The sequence below is a fragment of the Anabrus simplex genome, chromosome 1, assembly GCF_040414725.1.
Source record: "Anabrus simplex isolate iqAnaSimp1 chromosome 1, ASM4041472v1, whole genome shotgun sequence".
Lineage (NCBI taxonomy): Eukaryota > Metazoa > Arthropoda > Insecta > Orthoptera > Tettigoniidae > Anabrus > Anabrus simplex.
This window is the reverse complement of record NC_090265.1, coordinates 1,086,240,310-1,086,258,726: the sequence shown is the minus strand read 5'-3', so window position 1 is coordinate 1,086,258,726 and position 18,417 is coordinate 1,086,240,310. Positions and strand designations below refer to the sequence as shown.

Here is an 18,417-nt window from a genome sequence, read left to right as displayed (position 1 = left end):
TATTCTGTCCTGCAGTCTTACAACTTGAGCCTGCTTGCAGATTTCCTCATTTTGGACTTTGTCACTCCGTGTTTTACTGATCATGCTACGGACAAATCTCATTTCTGCTGCCTGGACTCTACTAACATCTTTATTTCTCATGGTCCACGTTTCGCAACCATAGGTGAGGATTGGTACATAATAGGTTTTATATATGACTCTCTTACATTTTATTGGCATTTTCTTGTTACATATTATGTCTTTAACTATTTTGTAGAAGTTGCTACCTGTCTGAATTCTGTGGGAAATTTCCAGTCTTTTTTTTTTTTTCCCTAGTGGTTTTACATCACACCGACACAGATAGGTCTTACGGTGACGATGGGGTAGGAAAGGCCTAGGAGTTGGAAGGAAGCGGCTGTGGCCTTAATTAAGGTACAGCCCCAGCATTTGCCTGGTGTGAAAATGGTAAACCACGGAAAACCATCTTCAGGGCTGCCGACAGTGGGATTCGAACCCGCTATCTCCCGGATGCAAGCTCACAGCTGCGCGCCTCTAACTGCATGGCCAGCTCGCCTGGTAATTTCCTTGTCTATAGAACCAGTATCAGAGAGAACACTTCCAAGATGTTTGAATTGATGGTTCATCTGTAGCTGTTTCCCCCCCCCATTTCAATGTGTTCCACTGGTTGTCCGTATCTTTTCATGATATTGAAATTTTCCAAATATTAAACTAAGAGCATGTTGCAGCAGACAACAATATTCATTAGTGTATAATTTTAATTTTGATTTTGGTTTCTTTCTCTCAATTTTGACTTTTCAAATTTTATTGTTATAATCATTGAATTATATTTTTTATTTGTTGCAGTGTTAATGTAACTTGGCATATAATGATTTTACTGAAATATACCACCTATAAGCGACTGGTACTGAAAGGGTTAAACTACAAGACATATGAAAACCTGTTTTTTTCTCAAAATTGTATATTTTGATTTGCACCACTTGGCAATCGAGGTAAAGCTCTTTTTTCTCGGAGTGACATACAGTATTTTGACTTAACACTACTTGGTGACCAAGCAGTCCATATGCTTATGTGTGTTTTAAGATGCCCAACTGTTTGATTATTAATCCTTGTGGAGGTGGAAATTATGTCTGCTTATTACTAGAAAGAAGAAAAGATGTTAAATGTTCCCATAGGATTTAATGTGGACGACTTTCTTTCATTTGCAGGGGTGGAAGTAGGAGGTACATATATGAAGGAGAGAATAATAAGAATAGCTTGGTGAAGTTTATGAAGAACCCAACCAAGCCTCCTGAGAAGGCGAAGGAGATAGATTGGTCAGAGACAGAAAGTTATGTAGTCCATCTCACTGAAACAAACTTTGACTCGTTCTTAAAGGTATTACTATTTCCTTGTCTTGTTTTTTCCTGATTGAATTGAACCATTACTTTTCATTGGACATTTATTTGCGATATCTATAGGGATTGAACCAATTGATGTAATACATTTGATACTGATCAGTGAATCACAACATTTATTGAAATTGAGGCCACGAAATAACATGAAATTATTTCTAATGATTAAATAATACAACTTGAAAAATTGTGAATGAAATTTTAACTAATTTTGTTTGACAATGTTTTGAATGTTGCATAACATTTAACCATAGGGCAACAAATAACACTCAGCCTGGTTTGTGTACTCAAAAAATACTCACCAATATTGAGCATTCCTATGTCAACATAGAACATGAAGCTAAAATGTGACACAATTCATTATGGCAGCCACATTATTGGATGATAAACCCACCAGATCATTAATTAGCAGCTGATTGAAAGTAAAGCGGAAATATCATCCCAGGGCGCAGTATTACTTGCCATTTAATGCTGAATGCTGTTACACCATTTTAAACACACTCCTGTAAACCATGTTGTGACCTTGCTGCGGTGGGGAGGCTTGTGTGTCCCAATGAAGCAGATAGCCGAGCCATAGGTGCAACCATATTGGATGGATATCTGTTGAGAGACCAGACTAATGAATGGTTCATTGAAAGAGGGGTAGCAACCTTTTGGAAGGATGGCAGTCTGAACGATTGACTGATATGGCCTTGTAATAATATTTAACATGGCTTAGCTATGTTGATACTGCTACACATTTGAACGCAGGGGGAAACTACAGACGGAGCTAATTGCTGAGGACATGCAGCTCTCTCTGTATGAATGATGATGGCTTCCTCACGGGTAAAATATTCTAGAGGTAAAATAGTCTCCCATTCAGATCTCCTGGTGGGCCGATGACCTTCGATGTTAGGCTCCTTAAAACAGCAAGCATCAACAAGATCTACTGGTGGGGACTACACAGGAGGGGGCAATCATCAGAAAGATGAATACTGATATTTTGCAAGTCGGAGCGTTGAATTTTAGAAGTTTGAATCTTTGTAGTAGGTTAGAGAATCTGAAAAGGGAAATGGATAGACTAAAATTAGATGTAGTTGGTATAAGTGAAGTACATTGGCAGGAAGAACAGGATTTTTGGTCAGGCGACTACAGAATTATCAACACAGAATCAAACATGGGAAATGCAAGAGATGGTTTAATAATAAGAAAATAGGGCAGTGGGTAAGCTACCACCACCACCATAGTAAACTAATTATTTTTGTCAAGATAGGCACCAAGCTAATGCCCACCACAGTAGTGCAGGTCTATATGCCTACTAGTTCAGCAGATGGGGAAGAAAGCGAAAGAATATATGAAGAGGTAGAATACAATCTGTAAAAGGAGACAAGAATCTAATTGTGATGGGAGACTGGAATGCAGTGGTAGGCCAAAGAAGAGAAGGAAATGCTGGAGGAGAATTCGGACTGGGTCAAAGGAATGAAAGAGGAAGTCGGCTGGTTGAATTCTGCACTGATCATAATTTAGTCCTTGCTAATACTTGGTTCAAATACCACAAACGACGGCTGTACATGTGTGTGAGACCTGGAGAGAGAGAGAAAGGTATCAAATAGACTTTATTATGATTAGGCAGAGATTTAGAAAGCAGGTATTGGATTGCAAGACCAGCAGATATGGACTCTGACCACAACTTGGTGGTCATGAAATGCCATCTGAAGTTGGAGAAATTAAAGAAAGGAAGGAATGCAAGAAGATGGGATCTGGATAAGTTGAAAAATGTGTGTTGGTGTGTTTTGAAAGTAACATACTACACAAGGAAAAAATAAAAAGGCTGAAGGAAACACAATAGATAATGAGTGGACATTCATGAAGAATGAGATCAGTAGGACTGCTGGAGACAAATTAGGAAGAAAGATACGACCAAGTAGGAATCCGCGGATAACTCAGGAGGTATTAGACCTGATTGATAAACATCAAAAATACAAGAACGCAAAAAATGAGTAGGGCAGAAAATAATACAGGCAGTTAAAGAATGAAGTAGATAGGAAATTCAGGACAGCCAAGGGAGAATGGCTGAAAGAGAAGTACAAGGACGTTGAGGGTTGTATGGTTTCAGGAAAGGTAGATGCTGCACACGGGAAAATCAAGGAAATCTTAGGAGAAAGGAAAACTAGGTGTATGAATATTAAGTGTTCAGGTGGAAGATAATGCAGAAAGATGGCAGGAACATATTATAAAATTGTATGAAGTGAAAGATTATTATTATGATAAGGTTTTGGAACAAGAAGAAGGTGTTGATGCAGAAAATCAAAGACTCAGTTTTGTGGTCAGAATTCAGCAGGCCTTTGAGAGACCTAAATAGGAACAAGGCACCTGGAGATGATGACATATGCTCAGAAGTACTGACTGCCTTAGGAGAAACCAGCATGGTATAGTTATTCTATTTAGTGTGTAAGATGTATGAGGAGATACCCAAAAAATAACCGGAATAACATTGCCGTGAGTGAAGTTTGTGTAGTACGCATTTCTGCCGTTAGGCGTGTATAGTGCAACTCATTGCCAGTTCAGTACCGCCTATGTTGTCGACCTGGATTGTTCTGTTCATCTGCAGTGATTGTTTTTTGCTAGTGCTGTTTTGTTCTCGTTTCGTTTTTTATGATGGCAAGTTTAAGTGAAAAAAGTGCAAACATTTTATTGGAAAGTTTTAAGAAGATTGCACAGCAGTGTTTGCCAAAAAAGACCTCATTTGTGGCAGACAGGAGACTAGTTCATCCACCACGACAATGCACCTGCACACACAGCCATCTCTGTTGGACAGTTTTTTTTGTTAAAAATGGCATGGTTTCACTGCCCCATGCTTGACCTGATTCCGTGCGACTTTTTCTTATTTCCAGGCATAAAAAGAGGCATGAAAGGACACTGATTTGACAACATTAAAGAGGTCAAGAAAAAAACGAGGGAGGTGTTGTCAGCCATTTCTATAGATGACTACAAAAAATGTATCGAACAGTGGAAGCACCGGGGGACAAATGTATTAGTTGTAATGGAGAGTATTTTGAAGGGGATAAGGTTGTTTTGTAAAAAATTTGAAAATATATAGCTTTTAAAAAATAATTCCTTATTTTTTTTCCGGGTACCCCCTCGTATGATGCCCGGAGAAGTGCCTTCCAATTTTAGACAGAACTAGCTGTAGTACCCGGCGTTGCTCGGATAGTTTTTGAATGTTTATATTTAATATTTGTATTACCAGTTAGTTGAGTGTGAAGTGAATGCTTATAGAATTCTTTTTGATATGTTGATTTTACGACTTATCATGTAGTTTTATAGTTATTTAGATGTATCTGACTTCAAGTTTTAGATTATTTAATTATCGAGTAAACACTAATCTCGGTCATTTTATACTATTTACTTTTAAGCCCTTCTCAGCTCCTGCCTCGATGGAGGCTGAACGTGGACTTAAACGCTATCCACAGCGTCACAGTTCGTATCAGCGACACATAAGCAATGGATTTCGACATTAATATTGGTTATTTTCCTTAGTTTTGCACGTCAGCCCCTCTCATTCCCCAACACCAGTGGGGGCTAGGTGTATCTGACCTCCACAGTAATTTTTTCTATATAGTAAGTCATGTGTATACCAAGTTTGATTGAGAGATATGCTAAAACATACACATCCTTAAACTCTGTCCCTTTGGACGTTTTCAATTTTTTGCCAGTTCTCATCCACCTGCCGAATAGGACTGAGCTTTATCTTAAACGGCATCCAGAGTGTTACAGTTCATCTCAGAGAACCCGAAAACTATGGATTAGACACAAATTTCGGTCATTTTCGGTTAATATTTACATTTCGCCCCTACTTTAGAGGCTAGGAGTCTCTTACCCCTAGGGTATATTTCTCGAGACAGTAGGTCTAGTATACACACATGCGTCCATTCTCTCGGTCATTTTCGAAATTTTGTTTTTCACTTTTTCTTACCGCTATGCGAAAGGAGGCAGAAATTTGACTTCTAAAAAAATTGGAGCGTTACTATTCATCTCAGCGACCCCGAAAAGAATGGATTCGACACTGTTTTCGATTATTTCTAAATCTCATCCCGTCGTAGGTGTGCTAGGGTTGTCATACCTCCACGCACTTTGTCTCCTGATAATAAACGAATTATAATCATTATAAAATATCAAAGCCATTTTGACAGTGCTGATATAATTATTTTATTATTATTATTGATATATACAGTCGTATCAGCACACACGTTTTTAAAACATAACCGGTTTTCGGACACTAAGGTCCATCATCAGTGTTAATATTTAAATTTAATTTCACATAAGTGTGTCGTCAAAATGAGTTAAAAATGAGTTTAAATTTGTAGCCCTGTTGACATCAACTGTAAAATGAGAAAAAAGAAACCAAGTGTTAAAATTATGAAATCAATACATGTAAACTTACAATGTTGTTGTAAAAATTATGGACATACAATGTTAAGGCTGGCTTTCCTTCGTGCTCAGGCTGTTGGTCGAGTACTAACAAGCGTTCAGCTTTAACTACGGAACCGCACTGCAAAAACATGATGTTACGTCACCTCAAGGTTACGTAGTGAGCACCTGATGTTTACGTCAACTCAAGATTGTAAACAAGATGTTGCTTGCGGCTGTTTCATTTAAAATTTTATCTGGTTCCCTAGTCTGTGCTAAAAATATCTCAGTGTTTTCACGTGTATTTAATTCAAATCCATAATTACCTTTAAAAATTAACTTCATGTCCTTTTCGATCCCTAAAAAGCTATGGTTATTGTTATAAATGTGTTCCGCAAAAGCTGAATACTTGTTGTACTTTATTGCCTTAAAATGTTCTTGATATCTTTGATTTAAGGTTCGCCCGGTTCTACCTATATAAAACTTTTTACAGTCGTTACAAGTGAGCCTGTATACTCCCGAATTAGTATATATATCTTTTTTATTGACACTGTGTGCATTATATATATGTTCTGATATTTTATTTCTGGTTCGGAAAGCTGTTTTTAGTTGAAATTTCTTAAATATATTCGCGATTTTAAAAACTTGACTTCCAAAATATGTAAATGTCACAAATTTATTATGTTCATGGATTTTCTTTCTTTTCTCATGGTTTTTCTTTTTTTCTCCATTTTCTTTCTTACGTATAATATTGTCTATCATTTCTGGGTTGTAGCCATTTGCTTTAGCAATTTGTTTTATTATTCTAATTTCTTTCAGTTTGTTTTCATTACTCAAGGGAAGTTTTAGTAATCTACTAATGTAGCTGTTGTAAGCTGATTGTTTGTGGGTTCCTGGGTGGTTGGAATCTTTATTGATGGTAGTGATGGCCTGTGTGGGTTTCCTAAAAATATCGAAATCTATCCTATTGTTGGTTTTTGTTAATGTGAGGTCCAAAAAATTTAACTTTTTATCGATTTCTTTCTCCATAGTGAATTTAATGTTGCTGTCAAGCAAATTCAAACAACCCAGAAATGTTTCGGGAGTAATGAGGTCTCCATTTAAAAATACCACCGTGTCGTCAACAAAACGGACCCATAATTTTATTTCTTTCTGATATGTGTTCAAAATGGTTTTCTCAAGATTATTTAAATAAATATTGGCTAAGAAACCTGATAGTGGGCTGCCCATTGGTAAACCTGTGTTTTGCTGGTAGTACTTCCCGTTGAATGTAAAGTAATTATTTTCTAATATTAGAGTTAATAAGTTTATCGTTTCATTAATTTCTATGTGACTTAGTCTATCTTGATTCTTTAAGTTTTCTTCTATTAAGTTTATGGTCTCTTTAATAGGAATATTGGAATACATGTTGGTCACGTCATATGATACCATTACAGTTTCTTCGTTTATTTCTGTTGATTGTATTTTGGAAATAGCTTCCAGAGAATTCGATATTGAATTACTATTTTCTAGTGTAATGTGGTTTTGTAAGTGTTTAAGTAAATATTTTGATAATTGAAATGTGGGACTGTTACGACAATTAATTATAGGTCTAACAGGGTAATTCTCTTTGTGAATTTTTGGGAGAGACTTTAAAGTTGGGCATCTTGGGTTCATCAGGACTAATTTTTGTTTCTCTTTTTCATTTATTATGAACTGTGTGTCCTTTAGAGTTTCTTTTATTTTTGTGTTTAAGTTCTTGGTGGGGTCCTTCTTTATTTCCTTTATGCCATTTGTTTCTATGAAATCAATTGTTTTTTGGATGTAGTCGTCTTTATTTATGATGACTGTGACGTTACCCTTATCTGCTTTAGTTGAATTTGCTTGACAGCAACATTAAATTCACTATGGAGAAAGAAATCGATAAAAAGTTAAATTTTTTGGACCTCACATTAACAAAAACCAACAATAGGATAGATTTCGATATTTTTAGGAAACCCACACAGGCCATCACTACCATCAATAAAGATTCCAACCACCCAGGAACCCACAAACAATCAGCTTACAACAGCTACATTAGTAGATTACTAAAACTTCCCTTGAGTAATGAAAACAAACTGAAAGAAATTAGAATAATAAAACAAATTGCTAAAGCAAATGGCTACAACCCAGAAATGATAGACAATATTATACGTAAGAAAGAAAATGGAGAAAAAAAGAAAAACCATGAGAAAAGAAAGAAAATCCATGAACATAATAAATTTGTGACATTTACATATTTTGGAAGTCAAGTTTTTAAAATCGCGAATATATTTAAGAAATTTCAACTAAAAACAGCTTTCCGAACCAGAAATAAAATATCAGAACATATATATAATGCACACAGTGTCAATAAAAAAGATATATATACTAATTCGGGAGTATACAGGCTCACTTGTAACGACTGTAAAAAGTTTTATATAGGTAGAACCGGGCGAACCTTAAATCAAAGATATCAAGAACATTTTAAGGCAATAAAGTACAACAAGTATTCAGCTTTTGCGGAACACATTTATAACAATAACCATAGCTTTTTAGGGATCGAAAAGGACATGAAGTTAATTTTTAAAGGTAATTATGGATTTGAATTAAATACACGTGAAAACATTGAGATATTTTTAGCACAGACTAGGGAACCAGATAAAATTTTAAATGAAACAGCCGCAAGCAACATCTTGTTTACAATCTTGAGTTGACGTAAACATCAGGTGCTCACTACGTAACCTTGAGGTGACGTAACATCATGTGCTTGCAGTGCGGTTCCGTAGTTAAAGCTGAACGCTTGTTAGTACTCGACCAACAGCCTGAGCACGAAGGAAAGCCAGCCTTAACATGGTATGTCCATAATTTTTACAACAACATTGTAAGTTTACATGTATTGATTTCATAATTTTAACACTTGGTTTCTTTTTTCTCATTTTACAGTTGATGTCAACAGGGCTACAAATTTAAACTCATTTTTAACTCATTTTGACGACACACTTATGTGAAATTAAATTTAAATATTAACACTGATGATGGACCTTAGTGTCCGAAAACCGGTTATGTTTTAAAAACGTGTGTGCTGATACGACTGTATATATCAATAATAATAATAAAATCCTGATAATAAGTCATAAGTGACCAAGTTTGTTTGAAATTGTTCCCGTAGTCCCGAAACGTATGGATTCAACACTAATATTGGTCATTTTCAGTCTTAATTACATTTCGTACCCTTATCTAAGGATTCAAGGGGTGTCTTTCCCCCTTAGTATTTTTTTCAGGTAGTAGGTAATATTTGTATTAAGTTCTGCTGACAGTTATACTGGAACGTACAAAAAAACACCCTTAATCTCGGTCATTTGGATATTTTCTGTTCTTGACTCCTTCTCACCCGCCTGGCAATTGGGGATCAACTTGGACTTAAACGACAACCGGAGTGTCACTCCTCATTTAAGCGACACCTAAAACCATGGATGTGACATTATTTTCGATTATTTTATATCTAACTCCCTTCCTAACCACTCACCACAAAAGGGGCCTTAATTTGGACTTTAAAAGTCCAGAGTGCCACTATTCACCTCAGCGACCGTAAAAACTGTGGATTCGACACTAATTACGATTATTTTTATATATCACTCCCCCTTGCCCCACCCTAGAGGGGGCTGAAGTTGAAATTAAGAATTTCCCGGGATGTCACTGTTCATCTAAGCGACCCCGAAAAGTATGGATTCGACACTACTTTCGATGATTTTTATATCTCACCCCTTCGCCCCCCGCCCCTATGGGTTCCTGGGGTGCCCTACCCCCACGTGGTTTGTCTCCTGATAGTAAAAATCCGGAGTGTCAGTATTCATCTCAGCGACCCCGAAGAGTACTCGACATTCTTTTCGATTATTTTTATACATCACTCCCCCCTTGTCCCCCACCCTAAAGGGGGCTGAACTTGGAATTTAAAAATTCCCGGGATGTCACTATTCACCTAAGCGACCACGAAAAGTATGGACTCGACACTATTTTCGATTATGTGTATATATCACTCCCCCCTCACCCCTACTCTAAAGGGGGCTGAACTTGGACTTTTAAAAAATTCGGAGTGTAACTATTCATCTCAGCGACCCCGAAAAGTATGGATTCGACACTATTTTCGTTTATTTTTATATATGACCTCCCTCGCCCCCCGCCCCTAAGGGTTCCTGGGGTGTCTTACCCCCACGTGGTTTGTCTCCTGATACCAAAAATCCGGAGTGTCGCTATTCACTTTGGCGACCCCGAAAACTATGTATTTGACGCTATTTTCGATTATTTCTATATATCACTCCCCCCTCGCCCCCACCCTAAAAGGGGGCTGAACTTGGACTTTTAAAAAATCGGACTGTCACTATTCATCTCAGCGACACTCGAAAAGTGTGGATTCGACACTATTTTCGTTTATTTTTACTTATGACCCCCCTCGCCCCCCGCCCCTAAGGGTTCCTGGCGTGTCTTACCCCCACGTGGTTTGTCACCTGATACTGGAAATCCGGATTGTCGCTATTCACTTTGGCGACCCCGAAAACGATGTATTCGACATTATTTTCGATTATTTGTATATATCACTCCCCCCTCGCCCCCACCTCAAAGGGGGCTGAACTTGGACTTAAAAAAAAATTGGAGTGTCACTATTCATCTCAGCGACCCCGAAAAGTATGGATTCGAAACTATTTTCATTTATTTTTATATATGACCCCCCTCGCCCCCCACCCCTAAGGGTTCCTGGGATGTCTTACCCCCACGTGGTTTGTCTCCTGATACCAACAATCCGGAGTGTCGCTATTCACTTTGGCGACCCCGAAAACTATGTATTCGACATTATTTTCGATTATTTATATATATCACTCCCCCCCTCGCCCCCACCCCAAAGGGGCTGAACTTGGACTTTAAAAAAAATTGGAGTGTCACTATTCATCTCAGCGATCCTGAAAAGTATGGATTCGACACTATTTTCATTTATTTTTATATATGACCCCCCTCGCCCCCCGCCGCTAAGGGTTCCTGGAATGTCTTACCCCCACGTGGTTTGTCTCCTGATACCAACAATCCGGAGTGTCCCTATTCACTTTGGCGACCCCAAAAACTATGTATTCGACATTATTTTCGATTATTTATATATATCACTCCCACCCTCGCCCCCACCCCAAAGGGGCTGAACTTGGACTTTTAAAAAAATTGGAGTATCATTATTCATCTCAGCGACCCCGAAAAGTATGGATTCGACACTATTTTCATTTATTTTTATATATGACCCCCCTCGCCCCCCGCCGCTAAGGGTTCCTGGAATGTCTTACCCCCACGTGGTTTGTCTCCTGATACCAACAATCCGGAGTGTCCCTATTCACTTTGGCGACCCCAAAAACTATGTATTCGACATTATTTTCGATTATTTATATATATCACTCCCACCCTCGCCCCCACCCCAAAGGGGCTGAACTTGGACTTTTAAAAAAATTGGAGTATCATTATTCATCTCAGCGACCCCGAAAAGTATGGATTCGACACTATTTTCATTTATTTTTATATATGGCCCCCTTCGCCCCCCTGCCCCCAGGGGTGTTTGGGATGTCTTACCCCCATGCGGTTTGTCTCCTGATACCAAGTCATAAGTGTATCAAATTTGGTTGAAATCGCTCCAATGGTTTGGGAGGAGATGTGGTACAAACCCACCCACCCACCCACATACAATGACTTTTATATATATATATAGATGTTGTTATACCCAGATGTGCCAAATCTCCCGATTTTTCATTGTTCTTCCTGATCTTCCGATTTTCAGAGCAGTATCAGTAATTTTTGTATTATTTTAAACTCCCGTGCATTTTCTTGCTCTCTCTACCCCTGCCAGGACCTGCATAAGTGCTCATGTTGTATGTCTTAATATTTGTTTTGGCCAAAATGTCAAAAAAAGAAATATGATGCAGTGTTTAAAAGTGCTTATAGGGAAGAGTTTCCATGTTCAAGTGAATCCAGGAAGACACCAGCATTCACATTCTGTACTATGTGTAGGTGTAATTTTTCAGTTGTGCATAGCGGAAGTGCGATATACTCAAACATACGCAAGCAAGAAAACATAAGGAGAGTGTTCAGTGTGTAGAGAGAAACCAGAAACTGAACTTTTCATGTAAAAACCAAGATGTAAATCCTGTAAAGAATGCCGAGGCTTTATTTATGTCATGTATCGTAGAACATAAACTGCCTGAAAATAGAACATAACCTGCCTGTAAATTGTGCCGACCATGCAGAACCTTTGTTTCGCAAAATGTTTCCTGATTCGGAAATCGATAAACGATATGGGTGTGCTAGAACGAAAACAGTGGCTATCATTACAGAAATGTGCATGGAAGAAAGGACAAAAATTGTATCACATTTGCAGGTGAATGCATTTTCTGTTGGTATTGATGGTAGCAATAAAAGCGACTTGAAAATATAACGTATTGTAATATTTTTAGGCCTGAACTCAATGAAATTCAGAATTGTCTTCTCTCTGTGCCTAATTTAGAAGGGGATGCTACCGGAGCTAACATTGTCAATCTTTTGTTCTCAACTTTTCAGGAATTCTGCATTCCATTAAAAATCTGCCTAGCTCTTGGTGCTGATAATGCTCCAGTAATGGCAGGATGTTTGAAGTAAGAAAATCGTTTAGGCTGTTCTTGTCATGAATTAATCTTGCTGCAGAGAATGGTGCAGTGTGCTTGCCCGTAAATGTAGATGAAAATATAATTGATATATATTATTATCTGGAAAGGAGTGCAAAGAGGAAAGAGAATTTCAGACTTTACACAACACAGAGATCAGGAAAATTCTGAAGCATGTGCTTACTGGATGGTTATCATTAAGAAGGTGTTTAGATAGGATTTTGCTGCAGTGGGACACTTTGGTTACTTTATTCAGGAGCAAAATTGTGAGTAAGGATTCTCAGATGGGAACTTTGAAGACTTACAAAATTTCTAATCACAGTCTATGTGCAGATGTGTCTTGTTTGTCTTAAAAGGTGAAGCATTGTCATAACATTTCACCACACTCCTCAGTTAAAAGTAAAACCCACTCATCAGTTTCACCAAAAAAAAAAAGTATGCCGCACATCCACTTATTGAGGTTAGTTTTGGAGGACCGAATGTGATGGCAAGGTTTGTGAAACCACATATTATTAAATTATTGTGATCTGTTGATAGGGAACTCTATGCATTTGTTTTAGTGAACACTTTGAAGTCTCAGGAAAAGTGCATATTCTTAAGTCTGTTAGAAAGTGTTTCTCTTCATCATACGACTACATGATACACAAATTTCCATTCAAAGATGAAGTTCTAATTAATGGAGAAGTTGCAAATATTTCTGCTATAAGTAAGGCATCATTTTCTAGCCTTAGATTTTTCATTAACAAGTTTCTGAACATTCTGACTAGTGAACTGGAACATTTAGATAAAGAAACTGATATTCTGCACTCCCAGTTCTGTAACTTTCAGTTCAAAGAAACAGACCTGGTAAATGGACATTGGTAGGTCAGATCAAATCAGCTGATGGTGTACTTAAATATGACAGACTCTCTAAGGTGATGCTTGCTATTTTATCAATTCCACATAGCAATGCAGAATGTGAAAGGATTTTTAGCTGAGTCACAAAGACAAAAGCACAGTTCAGTTCCTTGCTGTCTGAACAAACTTTGGAGAAATTTTTAACCATAAAATCAGATCAGCAAGGCAAGTCCTTCGAGCAAAAATCTAGTTCCAAGTTTCTGAAGAGGGATAAGTCAGCTAAGGGTGTGTTGAACAACAATTAGTCGCAATGTGATCAGCATGTTGAAGGATGAGAAGTCGCATGTTCCTACAGTTCAGGTTGTATCCAGTATTTAGTAAGGAATTCACATATAAATAATGAAATATATACAAAGGCCATCCGGAAAGTGGTACCTGTTTGCGCAGTAAAGACACAAGAGTAAATATTAACAAATATACACATTTTTATTGGAAAGAGCATACTTTACACTACTTCTCCACATAATTTCCAAGCAAATTTAGGCATTTGTCATAATGTGGGACGAGTTTTTGTATTCCAGCGTCATAGTCCTCTGCCGCCAGCGTATTGAGTTACGTAATCACAGCTCGTTTAAGTTCTTCATCGTTGTCAAATCCTTTTCCCGCCAGAAAGCCTTTAAGCTTCGTAAAGAGATGAAAATCCGAAGGGGCCAAGTCCGGGCTATACGGGGGATGGTCGAAGGTTTCCCACTTGAATTGCTGCAAAAGTTGTTGTGTTATCGCAGCTGCATGAGGCCTGGCATTGTCATGAAGGAGAATGACGCCTGTAGACAATAGACCTCGCCGTTGATTTTGTATTGCCTGCCGTAATTTCTTTTATGTTTCACAATACGTATTAACATTAATTGTGTCTCCACGGGCCATAAAATCAATGAGCAGTACACCTCGGCGATCCCAGAAAATGGTTGCCATGAGTTTCCTGGTGGACAGAACTGTCTTGAATTTTTTTGGTTTGGTTGGTGAATGAGTATGATGCCACTCCATTGACTGTCGTTTACTCTCAGGTGATGCATAACAAACCCTTGTTTCATCCCCAGTAATGATGCGAGTCAGGAAAGAGTCTCCTTCATCGGAATAACGTCCCAGAAACGTCAGTGCTGCAGCCATATGCTTGGTTTTGTGCTCCTCTGTAAGCATGCTAGGGACCCACCTTGCACAGATTTTTGAATATTGCAGATGGTCTTGACAATTTCATGAACAATTGTTTGAGACACATTAGGAAAATGTTCACAGAGTTCATCAATTGTGACGCGCCGATCGTTCCTCATGCATTCGTCTACTGCATTCAGCAGTTGGTCTGTAATGACAGATGGTCTCCCTGAACGCTCCTCGTCATGTGTATTCCCCCTCCCCAGCGCCGAAAAGATGACTCGTCCATCACATTGTCTCCATACACCTCCGTTAATTGGCGATGAATATCACAAGGTCGAACGTTTCGTGCATTAAGAAATTTAACCATGGCTTTCACTTCACAACTGGCGGAGTTCTCAATTTGTTTAAACATTTTAAATGATCACAGACACAACACAGGCAATGCTAGCATCACGCAACCTCGCACAGAGCAGGCAGACAAGCCACTGACGTGGTCTGACCTTGCCCAGCGGCTACCCGAGTCGTCAGCGCTTCATGCGGCGCTAACTGGTACTACTTTCCGGATGACCCTTGTATATATGTAGGCCAAATATAATTGTTAATGTATTAAATTATAATGAGTTAGTACATGTTCTGCCATCAGTGATGTGTCGTAATACATTGCGATTCACTGCCAAATTTCTCCTGATATTTTACTTTTGAAAGTTGGCATGTCTGTAGTGGGTTCGAACTCCACTGTCGGCAGCCCTAAAAATGTTTTTCCGTGGTTTCCCATTTTCACACCATGCAAATGCTGGGGCTGTACCTTAATTAAGGCCACAGCTGCTTCCTTGCCATTCATAGGCCTTTCCTGTCCCATTGTCACCATAAGACCTATCTGCGTCGGTGCAATGTAAAGCAACTAGCAAAAAATTTTTTTTTTAAATTGTTGGAAGTACATATGTATGGTCATATTTTTATTTTTGGGTCTTATTTAGCCATTTTGAAGAGCATATATGCCTGCATATGTGGGAGACTTTTAGGTCTTAAACATCTGAACCGTATATACAGTAGAAGTCCGTTACAGCGAGAATTCATAACAGCGAAACATTTACTCGTTATAACGGATTGTCGTTATATCCGATTTTTGTATAAAAGTCGGAAAACCCTTCATGCACTTTAAAATCGGTATGAAACGGCAATCAGTCTGTTCAAAACTTGCGTTTTCGTATATGATATCCACACTACGGCTTACTTGTTTGTTATTTTTCGTAATCCGATACTACGTGAAAGTGTGTGTTTAATTTCATTCTGAAAAAAATATAGTACCGTATATCTCCGAATCCAAGATGAATCCCACATTTTCTTCAAAAAATTTTAATCAGGCTCAAAAAGAAGTTTGTAAAATCATATGAATGTCTTGTCTTACAGTAGGCCTACGCATTTTTAGACGCCGAACATTGACTTTCGTCACGCCGTATTTCTTTATTTTTGGCGGCTGCACAATTATTTATTTCCGCGTGTTTAAGGACCATTGGCATTATAATACCGAAGAGAACTCGTTGAAAATTTTCCGGCAATACCTATTCCAAGCGTCTCTACAATACAACGATCCATCAGGAAACTATTCTTGCTGTCTATAAAACTGTTACTTTTACGCAGCGTCAGATATAACCGGCTGCCGCTAAACGCACGTCTCGCTTGCCGGGTTCGGCCAAATTCAGCGGCTAGCGATGTATTGGCCTAATCGCGAACGTTGAAAGTCAACGAACGAGTTTATTGCGCCACGGTATGGCCATTCCGCCCTTGCGTTTTTCGTGCACATACCTCACAATTTCATCTTCGACTTCTTTATAGCGTCCTTGTTGTGGACTACTGAATGCATTTTTTGTACAGTACGCATTTTTTAGCTCTTCGTCTTCACGCTAACGCCAAATATTGGCTTTAGTTAGGCCTATGCCGTATTTTCTTGCGGCTGCACAATTATTCTAAACTTCCGTGTGTTTAATAAACATTAACTTATAATTGGCATCATAATATCGACTAGAACCCGTTGAAAATTTGCCGGCAATACCTTTTCCACGTATCTTTACAATACGACTATCCATCACGAAAATATTCCTGCTGTCTATATTAAGCGTCAAGTACAATAGACGCGTTATGACTCTGCCACTGAGTAGCCATGGCTTTTCTAAGAATTCGAAGGGTCGCATGCTTTGATGCCATTCTGCAGATTTGACAAACACACAGGCTCTGTACAACCGGTTGTCGCGGCTAGCGATGTGTAGTAAAAAGGCGGTCGTTTATTGTCAACGAGTTCTGTGCGCGTGTGAAAAGAAGCAGCGTTGTTACCGCGGTAGTTGCCAGTGGTATCCATTAACTTACTGTTAGGCCGCGAATGCAACAACCCTTGAGTTTTCGAATGAGATTCTGAGAGGGAAAAAAAAGTGTTGGATTCGGAGAAATACGGTATTGCTCCAGAGATTTCTGTGGCAAGCACCTCAGCTTTCTTCTTCAAACAGCGTCACCTAACCTAACCGTATATGTAGCCTATCATGAAAACATATTTGAAACGCATGTAGAGAAATAACCTCCTCGCGAAAAATTTACATGTAAATAGCCGTAACTAGACGCGAGAAGATATTTAATATTATCTGAAATCAGTGATGTACTCCGCCATATCTTGAGGTGTATCACATTCTTACTTAATTTCCGTATATAACATAAGATATCGTTTACTTCAGCCTTTATTTTTAACGAGTTAACAACTGCTATCGGCCACGTTATTTACGCATTTATTAGGAAAACGTGTTTCCCTCTTTCATTTCAAATTTTGCTCAGAGTACAGCAGTCAATGGGTATTACTAATAAACTCCAACATCGCCTTTGAATGTCAACGAGAGAGCTCGCAAATGCACAAAGCGAGAAAACTATACCGTACCGAAGATGATCGATAACATTTTGTTGCAAACGTTCCAGTTTTCTTATTCAAACAGCGTCGCGTATCCTAACTTAACCGTACTATACGTATGATGAAAACACACTTCAAGCGCCAGTAGAGAAATTATACCTTTCTCGCTATAAATTTTCATAATAGCCATTCCGTAATTTAACCAGACGCAACAAAATATAAACTAACCTCTGAAATCAATTAAGCACTCTGCAATATCTCAAGGTGTATCCCATTCTTATTAAATTGCAGTATTTAGCCTCAAAATTAAGCGGTCGTTTAGTCAGCCTTAATTTTAACGAGTTAACAACCGTTATCGGACACGTTATTTACGTATTTATTACGAAAATATGTTCTCTTTCATTTCGAAATTTCTTTACGGAACAACTGTCGACGGATATTACTAATCGAGTCCGACATCGCCTTCGAATGTCGACGAGAGAAATCGCTAGTGCACATAGCGAGGAAACGATGCCGAAGGTAATCGATCACATGCAATATCATCGCTGGGGTACATAAATATCTGTAACGGAAAATATCGCGCGCGCTTAATCGCTCGTAATAACGGATGCGCCAGTGATACGGTTCTCGCTGTAACCGAAGGACGATACACAGTTTAATATAGGAATTTTGAAGGGACAGAAACATGTCGTCGCTATATCGGGGTTCTCGTTATATACCGTACTCGCTATAGCGGACTTCTACTGTATAACTATTAATGGCATTAACAATTTCTTCTCCTGCAATGCAACTTTAATGAGATTTGTAGAGTAGCAAATCTTCCTTGATTTTGTTTTTGAAAACATACCTGACAAATAACACTGCTAAACTGGCTACGTCTATTGATGCAGTGAATTGTTAAGAGAAAGCAAACTTATAATTAAGACACAACACTGTCTTTCTGTATCATCTGAAAGGTCCTTGGTATAACATTGAATAGTGTTGGATAGCTGTACCTTTTAAAATGTGTTTTTATGTTGATCTTTCAGAAAGCATGTTGCCATGTCATTTGCACATGGCTTAATTAAATTTTCTGCTTATTGGGAGCTTT

General features: G+C 38.4%; 1 protein-coding gene across 1 annotated transcript in view; it reads left to right on the top strand.

Moving 5' to 3' along the window:
* LOC136858025 (protein disulfide-isomerase A5) overlaps positions 1 to 18,417 on the top strand; it is a 268,246-nt gene that overhangs the window by 157,276 nt on the left and 92,553 nt on the right. Inside the window, exon 5 of the mRNA XM_067137231.2 lies at positions 1,206 to 1,374. Coding sequence (XP_066993332.1) covers positions 1,206 to 1,374 — 169 coding nt within the window. The remainder of the gene's footprint in view (positions 1 to 1,205; positions 1,375 to 18,417) is intronic.